Consider the following 22,492-nt stretch of genomic DNA (forward strand, 5'->3'; position numbering starts at 1 on the left):
CCAAGGGGACGCACCCTCCAGTCTGAGAACCACTGGGTTCTCTAGTGTGAATGGAAGTGATTGTCTATATTGGCCCTGTGAGGTCACTGTGATGGACTGGAGCCGGGGTGCATCTCATAAAGGGGTGCAGGGGTCACACAAGCAGAGTTATGAGGGCAAGGAGGGCTTCAAATTCACCTGGGCAGGATGCCAATAAAACACACACACACACACACACACACACTGACCAAACTGTTTACAGTATCTTATTTATTTCACTGACCTAATCCCCACAGGATCTAAAATTGCACACAGTACATTTTCATTGGATGATATACCTGTGACGTCTGTGAAACGTCATCTCCGAGCGCCTATTTGCCGGTCATCTATAGACGTGTGATTTGCTCACCGTGTTACTCCAACATAGGTGGAGTTAAAGTAGTAATATTTTAATACATAACATATGCCTTGATTAAAAAAAACAAAAAAAAAAAAACATTTCACATACATAGAATACGTTTAAGATATTATGAGCAAGAAAACAAGCGCATCCAAGGTCTCATCTGTATAATTTACTAATCTCCGCCAGGGCCTGTCTCCCAACCGGTGTACGCTGGTGTTTTTATCGACTGCATTCTTTTCCTCATTCTGCTGCTGCTCTAAGACACCAAACCGTTTCTGTGGTTGTTAACAATAGTCAGAGTGTAGTTGCTATTAGAGGTGTGACTGCTGTAGACTGCAGCGTTTGAGACTATTAACGCTTTGTTCCGTGGACATTGGAAGGGAAATATGAACAGTCGACTCCAAGAGATCCGCGAGAGACAAAAACTTAGGCGGCAGCTGCTAGCTCAACAGGCAAGTACACCACCATGCTATTAGCATGAAGCTAAACACACTTTGAATGAACCCCGATAGGTAGTGCAGGCATTAGTCCATAAAAAGCCACCTGGATACATTAATTATTATTCATATTAATATTAATATGTTTCCCTAATCTAAATGCTCAGTCAAATAAGACTTTTAATGCTTAGCATCGGTGTTTTGGATGCACTGGTGTCTGTGTTAACTAACTCTAAACTCTGATAGCCGGAATTCAGCTCATATATTAAATATTATTTTGTAAAAACGAGACTGAAAAAACACGACATGCAGAAACCTTATGTATTATTGTTTGTCCAGACGAGAGTGACATGTAATGGAATAATAATAATAATAATAATAATAATAATAATAATAATAATAATAATACTTCCTGTAAAGCGTCTTTGAGTTTTCTTTGAAAAGCACTATATAAAACCGACTTATTATTATTGCTATTCATTTTTTATAAAAGCATCTTGCACAGCAGTACTTTGACGCTTTAATTGATGAATGTATACAAGCAGAATAGATTATATGATATATATGTTGGGTATATGCGCATTATGTTAAATGAGAGAACAAAATCCTTTCCCTGCAAACAATTCAGACAGAGGAGATATTTCTAAATAAGAAATTCATGTATGAGCAAATTATATATTTCAAATCAATGAAACTATATTAGCTATGTGTTGTTACTCAGGATTTGAACAGCTGCATATTAATCACAGGTTAAATAGATGGTCATTTAAACCAAAGCACAGGTTCCTTAACTTGTTCTGCTAGAATTTGATGACCGTGTTGAGAAGGTATAAGTTACACTGTAAACATTTGTATAAAATCATGGTTTCCTCTGTGCCAAATTACTTAAATAAAGTACTACCTGGACTAAAAGTGTTATTTATACTGAATATGAGTTATATTTGGCTGTACCATTTATATAAACGTGAATAGTACCACTATACGTTTATTTTTTTTCTTTTATTTTGGTCCTAAAATGTTTTGTCATGACTCGTTCTTCAAATATAACGTTAGACTTCTGCCTCTGCCTATATTTAGCACTGCAGTGAGTTGCAACATAAAACAAACAGGCAACAATAAACAGGTTAGATTTTATGTTGTGTTGGGTTTTTTTTTTTCACTTAACAATTACGTAACATTGTATTTAATGTATATATTGTCAGCTTGGAGCTGAGAATGCGGACAGTATTGGAGCCGTTCTGAAAAGTAAAGATGAGCTGAAAGAGATTGAGGAGACGAGAGAAACGTGCAGGTAAGATCTGAAACAAAATGGCGAGAAGAAGGTTGTGGTTAAAGGTTAGTTAACTTTATCCTTTAAGGGATCTTTTTTTAGGTTTATGTATATGTTAGGTTGTGCATTCATGTATGACCCTTTTTAAAAGAATATAAAATGTCTATTTATATTCATCAACGCTTGCACGTGTTTGGCAGAGCTTCATATGATAGCTCCACCCCTCCCTCTAAAAAGAAAGCTCAGGCAGAGGGTGAGGACACTGAGGAGGACGTGGAGGAGCAGAAGGTGAGAATCTCATTCATTTGTTTGAGTCCATGCAATAAACAAAGAAGCAACAGTTGCTGAGGAGGTGGTGACTTGGGACTTCTTATAAACTTCTAAAAATTGCCGTTGCCTGAGGGAGTAAGTAAGTAAGTAGTTTATTTATAAAGCGCTTTTTGCAGATAAAATCACAAAGTGCTGTACAGAGTTGTGGTAAAAGTACAAGTGCAACACAATAGAATAATAAAACAAAAGTGCATAAATATAAGAACAGCAACATTAAAGGATAAATAAAAGTTAAAATCCAGTTAACTAAAAGCTTTACTGTAAAGTGTAGTCTTCAGCAGTTTTTTAAAAGTGTCCACACAGTTGAGCTCCCTGAGAGACTGGTGCACTCTAATGGGAATCCAAGACCTTGTTATTCTTTCTCTTGTTTTCTGTTTTGTGTGTAAATTATTTCTATTTCTGGATACATATTGCATTTAAGAGCCTCGGGGTAGTGTCTCCTCAGCATGAATGTGTTTGACAACATTCACTGAAGTTAAAGGGAACACATTCTGCATATAAGAAATTAGAGGTCGGCTGGCCGATATATCGGCTTTTTTCAAGTTTTTTTAATTTTTTTTTATTTTTTTGGCACTTTAGAGTAGCCATTAAAGGAAAAAAGAACATGAAAACCATCCATTCGAATGTATGAATATACAAAAAAAAAAAAAAAAAGTAATAATAATACTAGCATGTGCAAGGGAAAAGTAGAAGCCAATAGGCTTACAAATAAAAAGCCAATATAATATGATCAGGATATAATATATTAGTGCCTGATCAAGTATCCTTATCCCATTATATCCTTAATAGGATAAGGATATAATAGGATAAGGATATTTGATCAGGCACTCGTGTGGGCAGCAGCAGCCACCGCTTGACCATCGGCCTTAAATATTGGCCATCGGCTTAATTATTTATTTTTTTTAAATCGGTATCTACATCGACCTTTGAAAATCCCATATCGGTCGACCTCTATGAGGAATCAATACTACATGAATTCTACACTATATCATATTTCATTATTTGATTGATTTCATGTTAATTCTTACAGATTTCATTTTTATGTCCTTTAAAATCTTCTGCTTTAGTCTCCTATATTTTACATTACAGCAGCCATTACCTTTTCTAAAGCTGGATTCTAACTTTTTAAGTTGTTTTTGATGCTTCCGACTGAACTTACCTTTCACCTTTTAAGGAAAATCTAAATCTAACTGTGTTTTATGTTGTTGTGATTTATTTTAGGATGAAGTAGAGGTTCTGCAGCCAGATGAAAACAACCCTTATGAGGAGGTTTACAAGGACTCAAGTACCTTTCTTAAGGTTTGGAAATCATTTACTTATGCTCACACACTACCTGAAATGTTTAATTTATTAATGATGTGGTTACATTTTTTGATGTTTAATACTGTTTTTACACACACAACAAAACGTGTAGCTAAAAACTAAGAAAAGCTATAAACTATTATTAGAACAAATTAAGCAATTGGCATTTCTTTAAAAAGATAAAAAAAATTAAAATCAAATAATGTTTACGCTGTGTCACGTCGGAAGCTGACATGTTCAGATACTTTATAAATCCCTGGTTCAAGTTTAAGCAACATAAATTCCATTTTCCTTCTAATGGAAGGCTGGAAAATTGTACAGCTGCTCTGTTTGTTATGTTTGTGACGTTAGAAGTGGAACGTTGTTCAGTGAGTCAGCTGTTAGTAAAAACTCTTTAACAGGAGTCCATTCAGCTGTAACCTTAACGCAAGAGATAAACTATGTAAACAGTTGAGTTACGTTCATTTTCCTTTGCTTTAAAAGAATATCTCTGAGACATTTTATGCATTTTTCCCATTCAAACCCAGTCTTTCTCACATTTCCAATGCAACTACTGGTAAATTTTTCCCTAAATCATAACTTTTGATGTTTTTCTTTTTTACTTAACTAGAGCAGTGTTTCCCAAACAAGGGGACAGGAGCACATTCCAGGGGGTATTCAGAAAAAAATTAACAATTCATTTAAAAATAATGTTTCTAGTTTCTATTTATGTTATATATTTTTTTAAATTAATCGCAAACTATCAGCACCAATGCCCAAAAAAACACTATATTTTCTTGTAATTTATTGAAACAGAATTGAGTTATGCTGTAGAGGCAATTTTATCACACTTCTGACAATAAGAGACAATAATTAGATACATTTTTATAAACAAGACTGTATTTAGTTACTATTAAAGTAATCACATAAATGTTGCATGGTATTTAAAAAATATTAAAAATAAATTCCACTATTTGTTTTGAATTTGTAGATTATGCCTTAGTGAACCAATGTTGGAGACATAGTTATGGGTTTAAGAGAGTGTGTTGTTTTACAAATGAAAAAGCATATAACATTAGGGAGAGGGTGCTTATGATATGAGGAGGGGGTACACATGATTTGAAAAAAATACAGTGAAAGGGCACACGGGACAAAAATGATTGGGAACCACTGGATTAGTGCATCTGTGAAGCTTTTCTTGATGTGATGAGTGATTAAAAAAACAGTATTTAAAGGATAAATGACCTAAATATTTTTTCACCTCTGACATTGAACTCTCATCCTTTAATGTGACCATCTTTTTCAGAAAGATTTTAATCAGCCATTCAAGTATACGAAGTGTAAAAACATAGATTAGTTAAATTTAAAGACGGTGTAAAGCAAATTCTGACATTTTCTTCTAAACACATGAAATAGGTCATAAATATATTCCTTAAAACATGTACAAAGCTATTTAAATATTTATAATTTAATTGTGGAGCTAGGCTTCAAAAACTGTCTTTCATTTTTCTGTGTTCAGGATTTAATGGCGGGTCATAAATCAGGGCCGCGCTATGTCACAAAGTCATCATTAGCATAAACCTGTCCCTGCTTCTGAAGCACACCAAACTTCCATGGCCTCCAGCAGGCGCAATTCTGCCCCTAGCAAAAACAAACCACATATTTAGACTCGGGGGAATAAAAAGCGCTCGCTGGTACCACATTTTCCATGAAATGAGCATATTTATACACTGCGATTTTGTTTTTTTGCCTTTAGCGGGCACAGTTTTGACTCTACCCGGGAGAGATGCACACATTCGGACTCAGGCGGAGAAGACCTTTCCGCTGACGCAATCCTAGCATTTTTGGATTTTTCCTAAGTTTTTTGGTCTTTCACACTGCTCTCTCTCCCATAGGCTTATGGTTTATACACGGAGGTGACGCCTTCCTTCCCATGCGTGGGTGTGGTTCCTGCACCCTAACTGACACCCCAGTGTTTAAGAGCAGACAGAAGTGCTTGTTTTAACATGATTTTGAGACCAAATTTTTATATACTTAGCGATTTTGGCTCAGTGGTCAATGACACATATTTCTGTGGTGTGTCAAACTCATAATACAAATTAATTTCTGCTTTACACAGACTTTAATGTTGGCCTTTTGTTTGCATGTGGTTCTTGTGGTCTCTTTGTTGTTAATTATTTCTCAATGGTTTAATCATCAGGGCACCCAGAGTTTGAACCCTCACAATGACTACTGTCAGCACTTTGTGGACACGGGTCACCGCCCACAAAACTTCATTAGAGATGTTGGTGAGTGTGTGCGCCCTCTCTCTCTCTTTCTCTCTCTCTCTCTCTTTCTCTCTCTCTCTCTCTCTCTCTCTCTCTCTCTCTCTTTCTCTCTCTCTCTCTCTGTGTGTAATATCTTCCTTTTCTCTGCCTAAGGCTTGGCCGACCGATTTGAGGAATACCCAAAACTTCGAGAGCTAATCCGATTGAAGGATGAACTCATCTCCAGCACCAACATACCTCCAATGTCAGTAAAGCGACAGGATGAATGTTAGCCTTCAGCAGAGAATGAGAGAGTGCCACTGACTGAACATTGGTTTGTCTTCAGGTACCTTCAGGCTGACCCCGAGCACTTTGACCTGCAGGATTTAAAGTCCAAATTCGATGTGATTCTCCTGGAGCCTCCTTTAGAAGAATATTACAGAGAGTCGGGTATCAGCCACCCTGAACGGTTCTGGAACTGGGATGATGTAAGTGTTGGCCCGTGAACCTGCTCCTGCTGAATAGAAATGAATGATGATGTAAAGTGTGGGAATATGTGTCAGTAGCTATGGTTGAGCCTATTCCACTCATTTTCCCATCAGTGGATTAGAGGAATTTACGATGCAATCCTCTTTAATCTCTTCTCACTTCCAAGTGTATTGGTTTGATTCCCACTGTCAGTGCTTCGTGCATCTTCAATGAAGAACCTTGACTTTTTTTGGACTGGGAATATTAAATGTGGCAGAACATAAAATCTTTGCTGCTCTGAATGACATTCAAGGTCCAGTATTATGCTATTTTTCACCCATCTCCATTTGTTCTAAGAACCCCAACAGTATTTGAGATTTATTTTCCAACCTTGAATGTTTTCTGGAATTTTAGTTTCTGAAAAGTCACTTTCAAACTGATCCTTACCACCTGATCCTTACCATCTGATCCTTACCACCTGATCCTTACCACCTGATCCTTACCATCTGATCCTTACCATCTGATGGTAATAGGGATGTAACGATTAATCGTAAGGCAGTTAAAAATCGATTCATAGGTACCACGATTCACATCGATGCTCTGAAAATTGAATCGCAGTACTTTTTTTAACCAGCAGAGGGCGCTATATATGAATCCTTCCAGAAGCAGACGTGACGGGCGGAATCTGCTACTATATTCTTTCTGGCCGCCATTTACTGTTAAACATGCTCATAAATGATTCTTTACTCCTTTAGCACCGAAAGAATATCTGTAATATTACGTGAATATCTGTAAAAGTCAGGTTTTTTTAGTAACTCAGTCTGCTAGCATAGCTTCTCTTCTTCACTGGTGGAATAACTGCATGCCAACCGACCACTGGGTTACCAGCGCCCTCTGCTGGTCTAAACAAATATCTGACGTAAATACAGTAAAATGACTGTTTTTTTGTTTTTTGTTTTTTTAAAAGTCCAATTGTTAAGGCACAAAATACATTTTCAGTTGCACTTTTAAAAAGAAAAAGAACTATTATGCAGTTTTGAATTGTTTATTATAGAACCAGAATTTAAATTAATAGGCTTCTTCTTCATTTGTATTATTCCTTTATTTATTTCATTCAAGATTTATTTTTAGTTAAATTGCATCATTTTGAATAGTTTATCAAGGGATTCTTTTGACAATGAAAAATAAAAGGAAAATAGTATAGTATTTTCCCCAAAAAAATAAAGAAATATTTTTCAGTCATTTGTCTACAGTCCCATTTGGTAAAATAAATCGTGAGAAAATCGTATCGTGAACCCAGTATCGTGAATCAAATCGTATCGGGAGTTGAGTGAATCGTTACATTCCTAGATGGTAATGATCTGATGGGTTGTCTTCTGATCGAGAGGTTGGGGGTTCGATCCCAGTACCTGACTGTGTCGAAGTGTCCTTGGGCAAGACACTGAACCCTAAGTTGCTCCCAGTGGTCGACTAGCGCCTTGCATGGCAGTCCTGTCCCACTGGTGTGTGAATGTGAGAGTGATTGGGTGAATGAGCTGATGTGTAAAGCGCTTTGAGACTGCTTCAGTGTGGTGATAAAGCGCTATATAAAATCAAGTCCATTTACCATTTACCATATTAACTGTAATATCAACCCGCCTTCGCTATGTTTGTTTTACCTGTGAGGTAGTTTGAGAGGGAGGTGCTCACATTCTTATGTAGGGTAGGAGGAGCCAGGGTTGTCAGCAGGTGCAGTTTCCACGTTGTGACTTCACAACATGAGAAAAATCCAACTCACCCGTTTGCAGCTGACTTTTTTACAAAATGTGGAATAACAAGGGAGGGAGGAAACAGAACTTGTTCAACTTTGGCCCTCTGAATGAAGCTAAAGGAATGTATATCACTGTAGCAAAACCATTATAAAGCCCTTTTTTTATATTAATACTGCCCGTTTAAAATAGTTAGCAAAGCCGTGCTACAACTCTTTGGGAATGCTAAATGTGGTTTTCATGAGGAATTGTTCATGTGTGTACACGTGTGGTACTCATTCCATCATGTCTGCTTCCTCTGCCTGCTTTGGTAGATCATGAGATTGGAGATTGAGGAGATATCGGCTCTACGGTCCTTTGTTTTTCTCTGGTGTGGTTCTGGTGAAGGTCTGGACTTGGGCAGAATGGTAAAACAACTTTTAATTTATGTCTTCACTTGAAAAACATGTTTTTATTTAAATGTAATTGAAATTGTGGTGTTAAAATTTTCAACAACCACATTTTTCATATGGTCAAATGATGGTTTATCTAGATAGATAAAGAGAATGTGTTGTAATTCTTACACCATTCATTTAGACGTAGCTATGCTGTATTAAAAATGTAAAGTTAACAAATGTATCTTGATGGTTTGATTCATAGGTCTAGTGGTCAACAGGTTTAATCCAAAAGTTAATAATTTTACAAGGTGTTTTTACAAAGAAACTCTACTGTTTACTTCTTTTAATCTGTGTTTGGCATCAGTGCTCATGCTGTAACATCAAATGTCATACCTGCTATATCAGCATGACATTTGTTCTCACATTTATTAGACCTTTATTTAAACTATTGTTCTCCACACTTTAAGTTTTTTTTCACAAAGCAGTTTGTTTCAATTCAACAAAAACACAACATTATCTCATAGAAGCAGCTGATAATGAAGTGAGAGTGAAAAATAATGTAGAAGCTGCAACAGAAAGACAGGAAAGAAGAAACCACACCCATCCCAAGTCATAGGCCTTTACACATTATTGATCAAGAATTCTAACAAAAACACATTTTCAGAATTTAAATGCATGAAGAGGAAAACAATGGATTACGGTAAAGATTATGTTAAAAGTTGTTGTTTTCTACTATTGTTTTCACGATTGGTGAATATTGTTATTTTACCTTCAATTAGGGCTGGGCAAAAAAAAAATCGATTTATCAAATTTGTTGATAAAAACGATTTTTATTTTGCAAATTTGAGTTTTAATAAAAAAAATTTAAATTAATTTAAAAAAATTTTTCCTAACACAGTTTTTTCTGACTTTTTTGTGTTCCATCCTTGTTAGTTACAGTAGCGCGATGTGAGCCCGCCCCCTCTTTGTTTACATGTGTTTAACCTTTTAGTGGGCTATATGTGTACCACAGGCATGTTTAGTTTTTTATTCACACTATGCTGAGATGCTATGGGAAGGGTTTATTTTTTTAATTGTAATGTTATAGATTATAAAATATGTAGTTATCTGATTTCTTAATCAGAAAATTTAAGCTACTGTGAAGTTGCTGTTGCACTTTTTGCTTAAATCTAGGTTAAAGCATGAAATTGTTGAATGACAGAGTCTCATTTACTTTTTATTTTGGGATTGTTCTATGCATTTTACCTCTTGAGGACAATCACAGCAATAAAGATGCACTTATGACAATACATCTGATGTCTGCAGTCAGTTTTAAGTGCATTAAAAAAAAAAAAAAAGTTGAAATTGATTCAAATTTTTCTTTAAAAAATCAGAGATTTGTTTTTAAGCCAAATCGCCCAGCCCTGCCTTCAACCAGTCAAGGATGAATTGTTTAATAATAAACTATAAAATCATTTTAAAAACAAAGGTTTGCACTTACTGTCATAACTGCAAATCTGGCGACTGATCTTGACGTTGTTCAAACATTTCCAGTGTTTGAGGAAGTGGGGCTTTAGGAGATGTGAAGATATTTGTTGGATCAAAACCAACAAGAATAACCCAGGAAAAACCAAAGCGCTGGACCCCAAAGCAGTGTTTCAGAGAACCAAGGTAGAACACACACACACACACAGAGAATGTACTGTATGTTAATTAAGAATTAGAATTGTTCTGACATCACTTTTTAAGGATTTGTAAATGTTTGAAACCTAAAAGTTTGAAAAAGACTTCTTTAAATGTCCTCTAGGAACACTGTCTGATGGGAATCAAAGGGACCGTTCGTAGGAGCACGGATGGGGACTTTATTCATGCCAATGTGGACATTGACTTGATCATCACTGAAGAACCTGAAATGGGAAATGTAGAGAAACCAGTGGAGATCTTTCACATCATTGAGCACTTCTGTTTGGGTCGCAGACGGCTGCATCTGTTTGGACGAGACTCCACCATCAGACCAGGTGAAGATCTCTCTCTGAGATGTGGATCTACAGCAAACAGTCAGGGTCAATGTATTATCTGTTTTATGCATTTTTACTCTTTTTTTTTTTTAATCTTCTCCAGGCTGGCTGACGGTGGGCCCCACTTTAACAAACACCAACTTTAACCCAGAGGCGTACGCGTCACATTTTGTTCAGCCTGATTCTTATTTATCCGGCTGCACTGAGGACATCGAGAGGCTGAGGCCGAAGTCGCCTCCTTCCAAGATGAAGTCAGACCGCGGGGGCGGGGCTGCTAGAGGAGGGAGAGGCGGGCCCAATTCAGGAAGGGGCGGGGACAGAGGCCGAGAGCGAAACAGGCCAAACTTTCGCGGGGACAGGGGAGGCTTCAGAGGCAGAGGAGGGCCACACAGGGGCTTTCCCCCCCGATAAACCTCAGAACCTCCTTAAATCTACCAATGAGATCAGTCTCTACATTACCTACAACTAGGACCCATCTGTGTCATAATTTGTTTTTTTAATATTAGTTTGCATTTAGATCAAACAAGTAATGCTTGAATAAACTTTTTTAATCTTCACTATGTGGTTTTTAATTCATTTGAATGTATGTATTTAATGATTGTTCGTATGAGCTCCGTTTTCACTGATCTGTCACACAAAAGTTCTATTAGTTTCCAGTAACAGGAGAGTAAGAGTTAAAGATTAGACCAGAGACTCTTACCATGACTTAAGTCTTTATTCTCAGCTTTATAAAGATACTTAGCATTAGATGTATATTAATTATAAGAATAGGTTTAATTTTAATAAACCTGATTCTAAAGTAACATTCTCTGAAATCACTCGCTACAAATTAAGCCTTTTTTTTTTGTTATCCACTTCATAAAAAGCACATTTTAGAAGTCTGAAGTGGTTTGACACTTATCTGAGGACTTTCTGCTGCTATGGATGAATCCAGGTAATTCTGTAAAAACCTGCTTTGATGACATTGTTTAAGTGATCAGGGATCATTGTTTAAAGAAGTTTGTTGTGTTGTTTGTCTCGTCAGGGTTGACCAACTGTAATAAGCACGAGTCACCAGCAGAGGGCCCCATCCTCACAAAGATATATTTAACATGGCCTTTTTTTGTTGTTCTTTTCCTCAAACTGAACCAGTTGAATGGGAAATATTGCAATAACAGTGACGGTTGTAAATTCATATTTTTTAGTTATTAGTTATTGATGGACCTACACGCACTGTACCTTGAAAAATAAAAAATACATCTAATCAAAATGTAAAATGAAATAATATTACCCATGTAGGCTGATATGTGGACTTTATATTTTGTGAAGCGCTTTGAGATGACTTTGTTGTAATTTGCAGTATATAAATAAAGTTCAATTGAATATGTAAATACAGAACTAGCTTCAATAATATCTGCAATATGCTCTACTTTTAAATGATTACATTTGCCAGTGACAATTACTGTTGCTTCTGTTAACACAGATAAAGACATAATGTGGCTCTCAGATCAATAAACCAAACGTAGTTCTTCAGCAAAACGGGAGAATTCACTCACAGACAAATGTCAAAGGTTTAATTTGCCATTTGCAAGAATGTTTTTTAGTCTATCACAAACGCATGGTTTGTTGACAAATGGTCATGTGACTTGAACTTCTGGAAATGTTTTGTGCATTGCATTGGGAGTATGGGAATCCTGTAGATTAGAAGAATGCAAAGATGGCGCCAAAGAGAAAAAGTTTCATTACAGATTCAGCAATGCCAGGCTAAATCTGTGCTGATACAGAGGAAGTAAATCTGTTGTTTTTTGTGGTTTCGCTGGAACTTATATGAAATAATTTAGTTACTATATGAGTTTAGACTGCGATGTTCAAAGTTACATTTCTGTTTCATTCTTACCATGATTACTTGTATTTCTTCGCCAGACAAGGAAGACAGTAATTTGCTTAACTGCAATTTTGGTTTTCTCTAATTATAGTGTTGCTTATAGATTGATATGTCACTCTGTGGATTTTGACACAAAATCTAAACACAAGTGTTTAGAAGCCACTGTGTGTCCTTGTGGGTTAGGGATAGGGTTAGGGCTAACCCTAAACTACGTTACAGACTTACTAACCCTAGCTCTAAATTATGTAACAGACTAACTAACCCTAACTCTAAACTACGTTACGGACTAACTAACCCTAAACTACGTTACGGACTAACTAACCCTAACCTTAAACTACGTTACGGACTAACTAACCCTAACCCTAAACTACGTTACAGACTAACTAACCCTAACTCTAAACTACATTACAAACTAACTAACCCTAACCCTAAACTACGTTACAGACTAACTAACCTTAACCCTAAACTACGTTACAGACTAACTAACCCTAAACTACGTTACAGACTAACTAACCCTAACTCTAAACTACATTACAGACTAACTAACCCTAAACTACATTACAGACTAACTAACCCTAACTCTAAACTACATTACAGACTAACTAACCCTAACTCTAAACTACATTACAGACTAACTAACCCTAACCCTAAACTACGTTACAGACTAACTAACCTTAACCCTAAACTACGTTACAGACTAACTAACCCTAAACTACGTTTCAGACTAACTAACCCTAACTCTAAACTACATTACAGACTAACTAACCCTAACTCTAAACTACGTTACAGACTAACTAACCCTAACTCTAACTTTCTGAAGTGGATTTAAATTTCTTGCCGCCATGAATTTGTACGTGTATTGCTTGTTCAGCCTACAAGTGTGTAGGAATACTTCCTTTGGTTTGCATCATTATGGGACCATTATTAGAGGTTACATACCAAAGAGGATCTGTGATAATCATTTATGCCTGTAGTTTTTAAGTTTTTATCAGCCATCCGACACTTATCTCACAGATCAATATACGGTACATTATACAGCTGCTACTGAACTAGAACCAAGCAGGTCAGAATGGGACCAAAATGGAGTTTTAATGTGAGCTGTTTTCTTTCTGATATCCAAGTTTTATCTCACAATTCACAAAACACATTGGCCAAGGTTAATGAAATTGTTGAAACTGTCCTAGGGCTGATGGGTGGGTGGGATGATAATGGTGGAAGTTTTAGAAAATTGAATTGATTCAAAAACAAAAACAAAGGTTATTTTTTCCAAGTTCAAGGTGAACACCTCTCATTCATAACAATTCAATAATTGAATGTGTAAATATAAAACAACTGGCCCTATTGGTCCTTCATTAAATGCAGAGTGGAATTACTACTACTGTAATGTTAAACACACTTTATAAATGACTGGTTTAAAGAAGGGGAAACAAACACTACCGGTGCTTATCAGACCAGTGGGACTTTTAAAGGATCCTTCATTAACATTCCCCTTATGCTTAATTAGTACACATCCGCCACACTTGAGATGCGTCTGTTTCTGGCTGAAGCCCAAGGTATTCAGAGTCGACAGGACTGGCTTTGGTCTGTTGCACACTGAGAAACATGAAAGGGATGATGAGAGGGTTTAAGAGGTGTGCAGAAAGTGAACCAGATAATCTTTTAATAAATTTAAAGCTTTTTCAGCTTTAATAAGCAGAAAGTGTTTTTTACATTTGCACTACAGTGGGTTTTGTTCAGTTTTTTGTTTTGTTTTTGTTTTCACCTTTTATTCCATCTCTGTATTTTCCTTCATTACCCAGTTTGTTTGTTTTTCCTTCTTTTTTCTTGGTATTTATTATTACAAACAATCTGAATACCAAACTGTTGGTTAGTGTTTTTCCATTTAGGTCATGGCGCTTGAGTTTTATCTAAGTCGCTTTAAAATGCATGTCACGTAGGCTACTAATTATACAGGGTGATGTAGAAAACAATAATTAATGCATCCAAAGGAAATTTGTTTGTTATTTTTGCAAGGCATTAAATTATAGAAAGGGTTGCCCAGAATATATTTGATATCGACCTCTTCATGTTATGTTAAAATGTCTTTTTAGTCAAGAACAAATAACTTTCAGTTAATCATAATAATAATAATAATAATAATAATAATAATAATAATAGATGCACTTTACATGTATCGTAATGTAAAGCAATAAAACAGTTAATGGTGGATTCTACAAATGATATACCGTATTTTTCGGACTATAAGGCGCACCAGTTTGTTGTTATTATTATTATTATTATTATTATTATTATTATTATTATTATTATTATTATTATTATTATTATTATTATTAAGGCTCATTAAGCGAAACAAAATAGTCAGATAAGTCAAACTTTATTCAACTCATTAACAATAATTCTCAATATTGTTCAGGTTTAACACATAGAATATAGAACATTACACTCACTTTTTCAGTTCAGTATGTTAAAGCACAGTACTGGTACATATCACTCCACGTGGCGCCTGACTACGGTAGCCCTGAAGTGCCAAAAATCCATCAAGAGATGCAGCTTCATAGTTTACCAAAGTTGTGCCAAAACATTTTGACATATTAATTTCATACATAAGGCGCACCTGATTATAAGGCGCACTGTCGATTTTTGAGGAAATGAACGGATTTTAAGTGCGCCTTATAGTCGGTTATATACGGGTAGGTGTTTTTTGGTCACTCGAGGTCAAACCTCTGCAACTAAAATGAGTTAGAGTCTAACTGTTAGACACTTCTGATTTATCACTCTACTTGTGCTCGCTGTACAGTTAAAATTTGTTTTCCTTTTTTTTCCTTCTTTTTTTTAAAATATTTTGCAAATCCATTCAAGTTCTTAACCCATCAATCCAATGGTCATCTTGAAAAGTTAATCATATGTTATATATATCTGCAGTTGTCTCACTCTGATTTAAAAACAAAAAAAAGTGAAGTGCTTGTCGTCTCGCTCTGATTAACTCCTACAAGGCGTCGCTGTTTTTCACTCCTGTTTTACAGCTTCCTGATTTTCCCATTGTGTCTAAATTCAAATCTTGATTGTCTGAAGTTCAAACTTGGCAGAATCGCTTTTAACATTGTCCTACAAAATGTATTTGCATCTACTTTTGTTGTTGCACTTTTCTTCATCATATTGAAGATGGACTTTGGCTTTTTTGGAGCTGTTGTTTCTCCTTTCGGATGCAGTCAGCTGAGAGCTGGCAGCAGTCTTGTCTTTGCTTAGTTTCTGTGGTTATTGTTGCATGCATTGTTTAAAGCCCACATGCAGCTCTCCTCTCCCACTCATCACTGAGGAGAAGAGACTGAAACAACTGCCGTGCGGCAAAGACCAACATCAACTCTATACTCTACGCAGGTGAGTGTCATAGGTTATTTCTTATAAAGTTGATGTGTTTTAAACGTAACTAATAAGAGTTTAAAAAATCTTGATCTGTTCACATTTTGGAAGATAGACTAAATATTTACATTTCAAAAGGGAAGGCTGGTAAACTGTTCATAACTTGTACAGTGTCTCCTAGAAACATAGACCTGAAACATTATTTGACAGAAAAACAACACCCTGAAGGCTTGGAGAGTACGCTTTGTTCACAAACAAAGGAGTCGTGTATCACAGTGGGATGCAATTAAAATGGGAACTAAATTGATTAAAACTCTCCCCCTTTGTGCACCTTGTCTCATCCACTTCCTGTTGTTTGAGTTGTTTGTAAAAATTAATTTTGAAAACTTCATTAAGAGCAGTTTTTTCCTTTTTTTCTACTCTCGCTCCTGTCACTCAGAGCGGCTCCTGTCTCCTTTTTAATTCAGTGGTGTCATGAAAACGCCAAAGGAAAATGAAAAGCTAAATAGGTTACAATAGAATAGGTGGTATTTGACCTGTTTTGTCTTGTTCATCGACACTTTTTAACCCAATGCCGAATAAACTTTAAATAAAAACCTAAAATCTGATTAAATTATGGTTGAAACAGTGATGCTGAATTCTTCATCATATTACCAGTCAGAGCAAGAGTTTTTTGCTCATTTTAGACAAGCAGCATAAGAGTGTTAAGACTATAAATGCATTTATGATAAATACGTAACACAAAGATCCCATTATCTTTATCTAACAAATCCAGAAATATACTAAGACTGCACTTAATGGATTCAGTGCTAATAACTCCCCCAAAAACCTTTACCAATACGTGCCTATTTGGTATTGTTTCAGTTTTCAGATTTTGAATTTTAAAATAAAAAAACAACACAATTTTGCATAACCTAACTGTGTCTAGTGTTACTATATGGATACACACAGTAAATTGAACAGGACCTGCTGTTTAAAGTTTTGCACACATTTACTCAGCCTACCCAATACAACTTATATGAATATATTTACTTAACATTGGTATTTTAGTTTCATTTGAAGTTTTGCTTGAACCTGTTTCATCTATGTTTTTAAACTGCCTTAACAAGAAATCCTGGATGACTGAGATCCCTTGCAGACAAATCCAATTAATTTTTCTTGGCTGTTTTTGGTTCAGCTTTCCAGGTTTTCCTAGAAAAAAAAACTTTAGTTCTCTGCCACCCACATCTCTCCTCCTGTTTTACTCCACTGAGGCTAGAAATGTAACCAGATTTTGTTCATTACAGTCACGTGCCATGTGACACTCCAGGTAAGTGATTCCAGCCCTGTTCTCTTGTTACAGTTCAGAGTATATACATGTATGAAAACATTGAACATGTATCTATTATGCTTTAAATAGTTGGTTTTTTTTTCTTCACAATGTCAATCTTTTTTTTAAAAGACCAAGCTGAAAGACAACAATAGCTGTGTTTCCATTACAGATGTTTGCAAAATAAAAGCGATGTTTCTAAATGTCGACAAAGTATAATTGTGCTTTGAACGTGTTTCCATTGAACGTTGTTTTAGGCTGGAGCCTCGTAACTCCCTTGAAATCTCATCCTGCGAGACGCTGCAGGAAAGACGGACGCTCCAAACTTCCTTATAATTCTTTGTATTCCTTTGTTGTTTCACCTTTATTGTGGCAGTAATGATTTTTAAGTATAATGCTAAAAAATGTGCTGGTCTCATCTTCTGTTTACATACCGCACGTTTACTCAGTGAGAAGTGTTCAAGTGACCAGGTACGTCATGTCATGTCATGTCATGTGACCAGGTCAATCACGTTCTGTAACTTGTATTTGTGGAAAAAGTGTTTCCATAGCGCTTTTGCATCACATTTCAATATCAAAAGCCTCCTTATGAAAGCGTAAAAACTTTTAACTGATATTTGAGTTTTTTTTTTTTTTTTCGAAATTCAGGTGTTTCCATTACCAGTTTTTATTGCGCTATAAAGATTTTGAGCATTTCCAAGGGGAATAGAAACGCAGCTAGAGACAGTTACACATACGCGTTGTCACAAATACTGCTTTCATTTTGAGTTTGACAAATGATGAGTGTAATCATAAGACTGATTCCGAAAAAACATTAAAAAGAAGTATTGTTGAAATTGTCACTTACTCCTCGTGTACTTCTGTGTTTCAACAGGGTTTTGTAGACCATGAATAACAGCAGCTTGGAGTGGCTCGCAGATGCAAACAACTCCCTCCAGTTTGAATTTGAATCTTGTGCTACATCAAAGAACCTGATTTTGCGAATTTTCCTCTATGCCTTCCTCTCTGTTGGCATCATCTGCACTGTAGTTGGCAACTTCCTGGTGGTTGTGTCCATTGCCTACTTCAAGCAGCTGCAATCCCCAACAAACTCCTTCGTCATGTCTTTGGCAGTGGCAGATTCCCTCGTTGGGCTAGTGGTGATGCCGTACAGTATGATGAGGACTATAGAGGGATGCTGGTACTTTGGATCCCTGTTTTGCCAGCTTCACTCCAGCCTTGATGTGATGTTGTGCACTGCATCAATTTTCCATCTCAGCTGTATTGCCTTTGACCGCTATTACGCAGTCTGCAACCCACTTGTTTACTCACTGAAGATGTCTCACAGTCGCGTAGCTCTACTCATTGCTGTTTGTTGGGTTGTTCCAATGTTTATCTCTTTTGGCCCAATCATGTTGGACCTTCACATTACTGGTGTTGACATGCCAATTCCTACCAACCTGTGTGTGTTTTTGGTCAATCAAATTTATGCTGTTATGGCTTCTTTGGTGGCATTTTACTTGCCAATGGCTGTTATGCTCATCGCCTACTGGAAGATCTTTAAAGCTGCCAAACGCCAGGCCAGGCAGATCAGCGCCATGGAGAGCCAAATGGCGTCCGGAGTTGGCAAAGATTCGAGCAAGAAAAAAAACCACCGGAATACGATGAAGAGGGAAGGAAAGGCAGCAAAAACTTTAGGAATCATCATGGGAGTTTTCCTAATCTTTTGGATGCCCTTCTTCACAGTCAACATTGTGGACCCATTTATTGGCTACAGCACAGATGTCGTCATTTGGGATACATTTCTATGGTTAGGGTACATCAATTCATCTCTAAACCCCTTCCTGTATGGTTTCTTTAACCGCTCCTTTCGCCGGGCATTCCTCATGATCATTGGCTGCAGGGTTTGCCTCCCTGGGTCGTCTCCATGGATGGAGCTTTCACACACAAGGAAGGAGGTGAATAATTGTGGAAATTAATCCTTATAAGAATAAAATATCTTTATGTTTTCTGTGAGTGGACAAGACAACATGTTAAGTATACGTTTTGTTTTGGGAACATGTCAGTGTAATGCTTGCATCACTTTCAGGAAACCTCTTCATCACTCTGATTATATTTCTTTCTATAAACATTTCTGTTAGGAAGAAAGAGAGTGTGGTTTTATCTGCCAGAGGCAGCTGTTTTCTTTGCTACCATTTCTAAGTCAATTAGCATTGGATGACTACCAAATGTTGCTTTGACAATAAAGGAATAGTAGTTTAATAGAGAAAATGTGGCTGTTGTAACTGCTTGAAATGCAAAATAACTTTGGCAAGAAGGGCTAAACCCAGATAGGCACAGTATAACCCTTTGTTTGTGCTGAAATCTAGAAATTTAAACCAAAAAATGTGATAATAAAACATGTATGATGCTTGTAAGACTTGTTTTTTCAAAATCTGAGGATTAAAAAAAGCAAAAAAACAACATTCATTTGTTTATTCATGTTCTACTTTATAATTTACAGGAAGGCAGGAGTCTAATGGTGACATTCAAACCCACATCCACGTGTGCCTACAGAATACATTTTTTTTCAACGTTGGCAATGTGAACATGCAAACTCAGCAGAAAAATACGAGGTCTAACCTGGTTATCAAACCTATAGGAAATAGAGGTGGTATCAGGGCAGGGACAGGGAGCAAAATGCTAAAAAATTACTGGTAACAAGAAAGTGGATGGTAAAGATTACATTGAAGTATGGAATATTCTTTAAGGGAGTCGATCAATCAACCAATCAATCAATCAATCCAAGCCTAAGGTTCAGTAGAACTATACCATCACACTAATTATACATAGGAACGAATGTAGAGAATGTGTGTTTTTTTGGCGAATTCAGTATTAGCCCCGTATTTTTAGAGGTTCTGTTTGTGTTATGTCTCAGGTGTCTGAAATATAATTTGTCTGAATAATGTGAGACAGGGTGCTCCAAAAACAAGAACAAGTAAACATTGGTTTGGCTTCAAAGTTAAGAAAAAGTGCCAAAAAAACCTCAGGCTACCTGAACCAGGGCTCCGTTTCCATAGAAACGATCACGTCAGTGACAACTGACGAAAAAGTGACAGGGATTGCATCTTCACATTGTTGTCAAGTGAGCAAAGGGAGTGAGGAGAGATCTCTGAAACCCCTTCCTCCTGATATAAATGACTGCACTGAGCCATATCGATGCTGCACTCTAAGAGCAGATCATCCACACTTTGGATCATCATTAAGGAACACAAAATACATAACCAAGTCACAGTAAATGACTATTTCCTCAATATTATGCTGGATTTGTCTGAGTTTATTTCTATTTCCTTTGTGTTGTGTCATACAAAGTGTTTGCTGTGAAAAGGATTAGATTTTTTTAAATCTTTCAACAGTTTCAAATGTTCTCTCCAGGCTTAGGAAAACATTGGATGAAAGTCAAAGGGAATTAGGCCACAACTAGAAGCAATTGGGCTTCATTAGGTTTGATAACATCTGTTGCTCGGTGCTTATTAGTTAGTACTCAGTGCTGGATGTTGCTCAAGCCTATTTTAGGGGTGATGGCATTTTCTTTGGATTGTTTTTTTGTATTTGTCTTTTTTATGAAACTTCTTCAACCAACTAAAAAATGGGGTTAAATTATAATTATGTTATGGAACTACTCAGAAATTATAGGGATTAAACTTTAACCTTTACTCGTTCAATGTCAAAGTTTTATTTTTTGTCATTTAAACAAATTAATCTTCAATAACTAAAGGGCTTAAGTTAGTGAGTGACTCTTTTTGTTGCAGATTTAGGTAAAGATTTAAAAAGAAAACTCTGAAGCAGGGATCGTATTCATGTTCCTGGAGAGCTTCTGTCCTGCTGCTTTTGGATGCCTTCCTGTTTAAAACTGCAGTATGTAGAATCTTTGAGACTGGTATGGAAACAACCATGCTGCTTTCTCCTCCTTGTCTTGAACATGACTTCCTTGTCTTTTCCCTCAGCATCCTCGTGAACGTGCACGTCTGTTTTTCTGTTTGTTATCACTCTCCCTCTCTTAGACTCTCACTTCTCCATGTCGGTCTTCCTTTTTCTTTGGCTTGCTTTGCCTTGTAAGCCGTAGTGCATAATGCAGCGATGGGGACTATTCCTGCTGGAACGTCTGCCACTGAACCTTCGCTACTAATAAGATGTGAAAGTGTTTTGTCGAGCAGCCAATAGTAATGGCCAAAAAAGCTCATGGACCACTTAGTTTGTAAAACGAGCATCCAGCTTTTTTTATTTCTAAAGCTTGAATACAGAGCCAAGAGAAAGAGCAGAGTCCTCTCAGAACACTTTGAATTACAAAATGCTGAAAGGTTATTATGGATTGTTGACCAAATAACACTGAAAAAAAGTAACTAAAGAGTAGATTTATTCTATTTCAAATATTGACATTTTAGCTGTAGTTTGTTCAGCATAACAACTAAATGCAGCATCACCATGTTTACTGTGAGCTCTGGGCTCCACTATCTGACCTGTGTCCATAGCAGCAGAACTTTAAAGTCTATTCTGAGGCTGACTGGGAGCCAGTGTAAAGACTTTAAAACCAGAGTAATCTGCTCTGACCTCTTTGTTCTGGTTAAGACCCGAGCTGCAGCGTTCTGAACCTGCTGTAGCTGTTTGATGCTGGCGATAAAAGCATGGACCAGTTTCTCCTGATCTTTCTGAGTCATTAAACCTTTCACTCTGGAGATGTTCTTTAGGTGGTAGAAGGCTGTTGTGATAGATTTGATCTGACTGCTGAATGTCAGATATGAGTCAATCAGAACACCAAGGTTTCAGACTTGGCCTTTAGCTTTTAAAGATCGAGACTCAAACTCAGACCACAGTTGTATTTTCACCGCCATCTTGTCATGATTTAGTTCAAGAAAGTTTTCACTCACGCAGCAGTTTACCTTTTCTAAGCAGTCACACAACGCCTCTATGGGACCATAGTCATCTGGGTTCATAGATATAGTTGTGTATCATCTGCGTAGCTCTGATAATCCACCTTACTGTTCTGTAGGATTTGTCTTAAAGGAAGCCCATAGAGGCTAAACAGAAGGGGCGTGTTTCAACTGCTCCAGAAGCTCCGCCTAAAATGTACAAGCATTCATTAGATTCAGGTAAAAAGTCAAAACTTTTTCGTATAAGAATCTGTTTTTATTGTAGTTCATAACTAACATGAATATAACATCAAATATACAAAGAAAATTATTTGCATTAGCACTTACTTGGTAACGCATTAATACAAATATGTGAGCCAAGTTGACTCTGATCGTACATACAATAGCCAAAATAACAATATCACTTGTTATTGTGATAAACTCAGGTATACAAATACTGTTCAGCATTATTATTCTCCTAAATTCAATGAAGATTTACAATGCTTTGTCAAAAAAAAGTGTTCAATAAATTATCCAAAATGAAAATTGCACTTG

At 36.6% G+C, this 22,492-nt stretch overlaps 2 protein-coding genes across 2 annotated transcripts; both read left to right on the top strand.

Annotated features, from left to right (window-relative positions):
- The first annotated feature begins 621 nt into the window (after positions 1–621).
- mettl14 (methyltransferase 14, N6-adenosine-methyltransferase non-catalytic subunit) lies at positions 622–11,093 on the top strand. Its single transcript, XM_028448746.1, has 11 exons — positions 622–834; positions 2,022–2,110; positions 2,290–2,377; positions 3,641–3,718; positions 5,901–5,988; positions 6,121–6,211; positions 6,293–6,434; positions 8,477–8,569; positions 10,073–10,189; positions 10,326–10,536; positions 10,640–11,093. Exons 1-11 carry the CDS (start codon positions 769–771, stop codon positions 10,945–10,947), a joined length of 1,371 nt encoding a protein of 456 aa, XP_028304547.1. The 5' UTR covers positions 622–768; the 3' UTR covers positions 10,948–11,093.
- A 6,863-nt stretch (positions 11,094–17,956) lies between these two features.
- LOC114468596 (5-hydroxytryptamine receptor 4) lies at positions 17,957–19,027 on the top strand. Its single transcript, XM_028455588.1, has one exon. The coding sequence runs from the start codon at positions 17,957–17,959 to the stop codon at positions 19,025–19,027; it is 1,071 nt and encodes a 356-aa protein (XP_028311389.1).
- Positions 19,028–22,492: the final 3,465 nt, after the last annotated feature.

The sequence above is a fragment of the Gouania willdenowi genome, chromosome 1 (assembly GCF_900634775.1).
Source record: "Gouania willdenowi chromosome 1, fGouWil2.1, whole genome shotgun sequence".
In the NCBI taxonomy this organism is placed as follows: domain Eukaryota; kingdom Metazoa; phylum Chordata; class Actinopteri; order Blenniiformes; family Gobiesocidae; genus Gouania; species Gouania willdenowi.

Bases quoted from the DNA above. Each gene is read 5' to 3' on its own strand.
- mettl14 (XM_028448746.1), top strand. From the start codon at position 769: ATGAACAGTCGACTCCAAGAGATCCGCGAGAGACAAAAACTTAGGCGG. The intron at 3,719-5,900 runs GTTTGGAAATCA...TTTAATCATCAG, and splicing joins ACTCAAGTACCTTTCTTAAG to GGCACCCAGAGTTTGAACCC. The intron at 10,190-10,325 runs GTAGAACACACA...AATGTCCTCTAG, and splicing joins CAGTGTTTCAGAGAACCAAG to GAACACTGTCTGATGGGAAT.
- LOC114468596 (XM_028455588.1), top strand. From the start codon at position 17,957: ATGAATAACAGCAGCTTGGAGTGGCTCGCAGATGCAAACAACTCCCTC.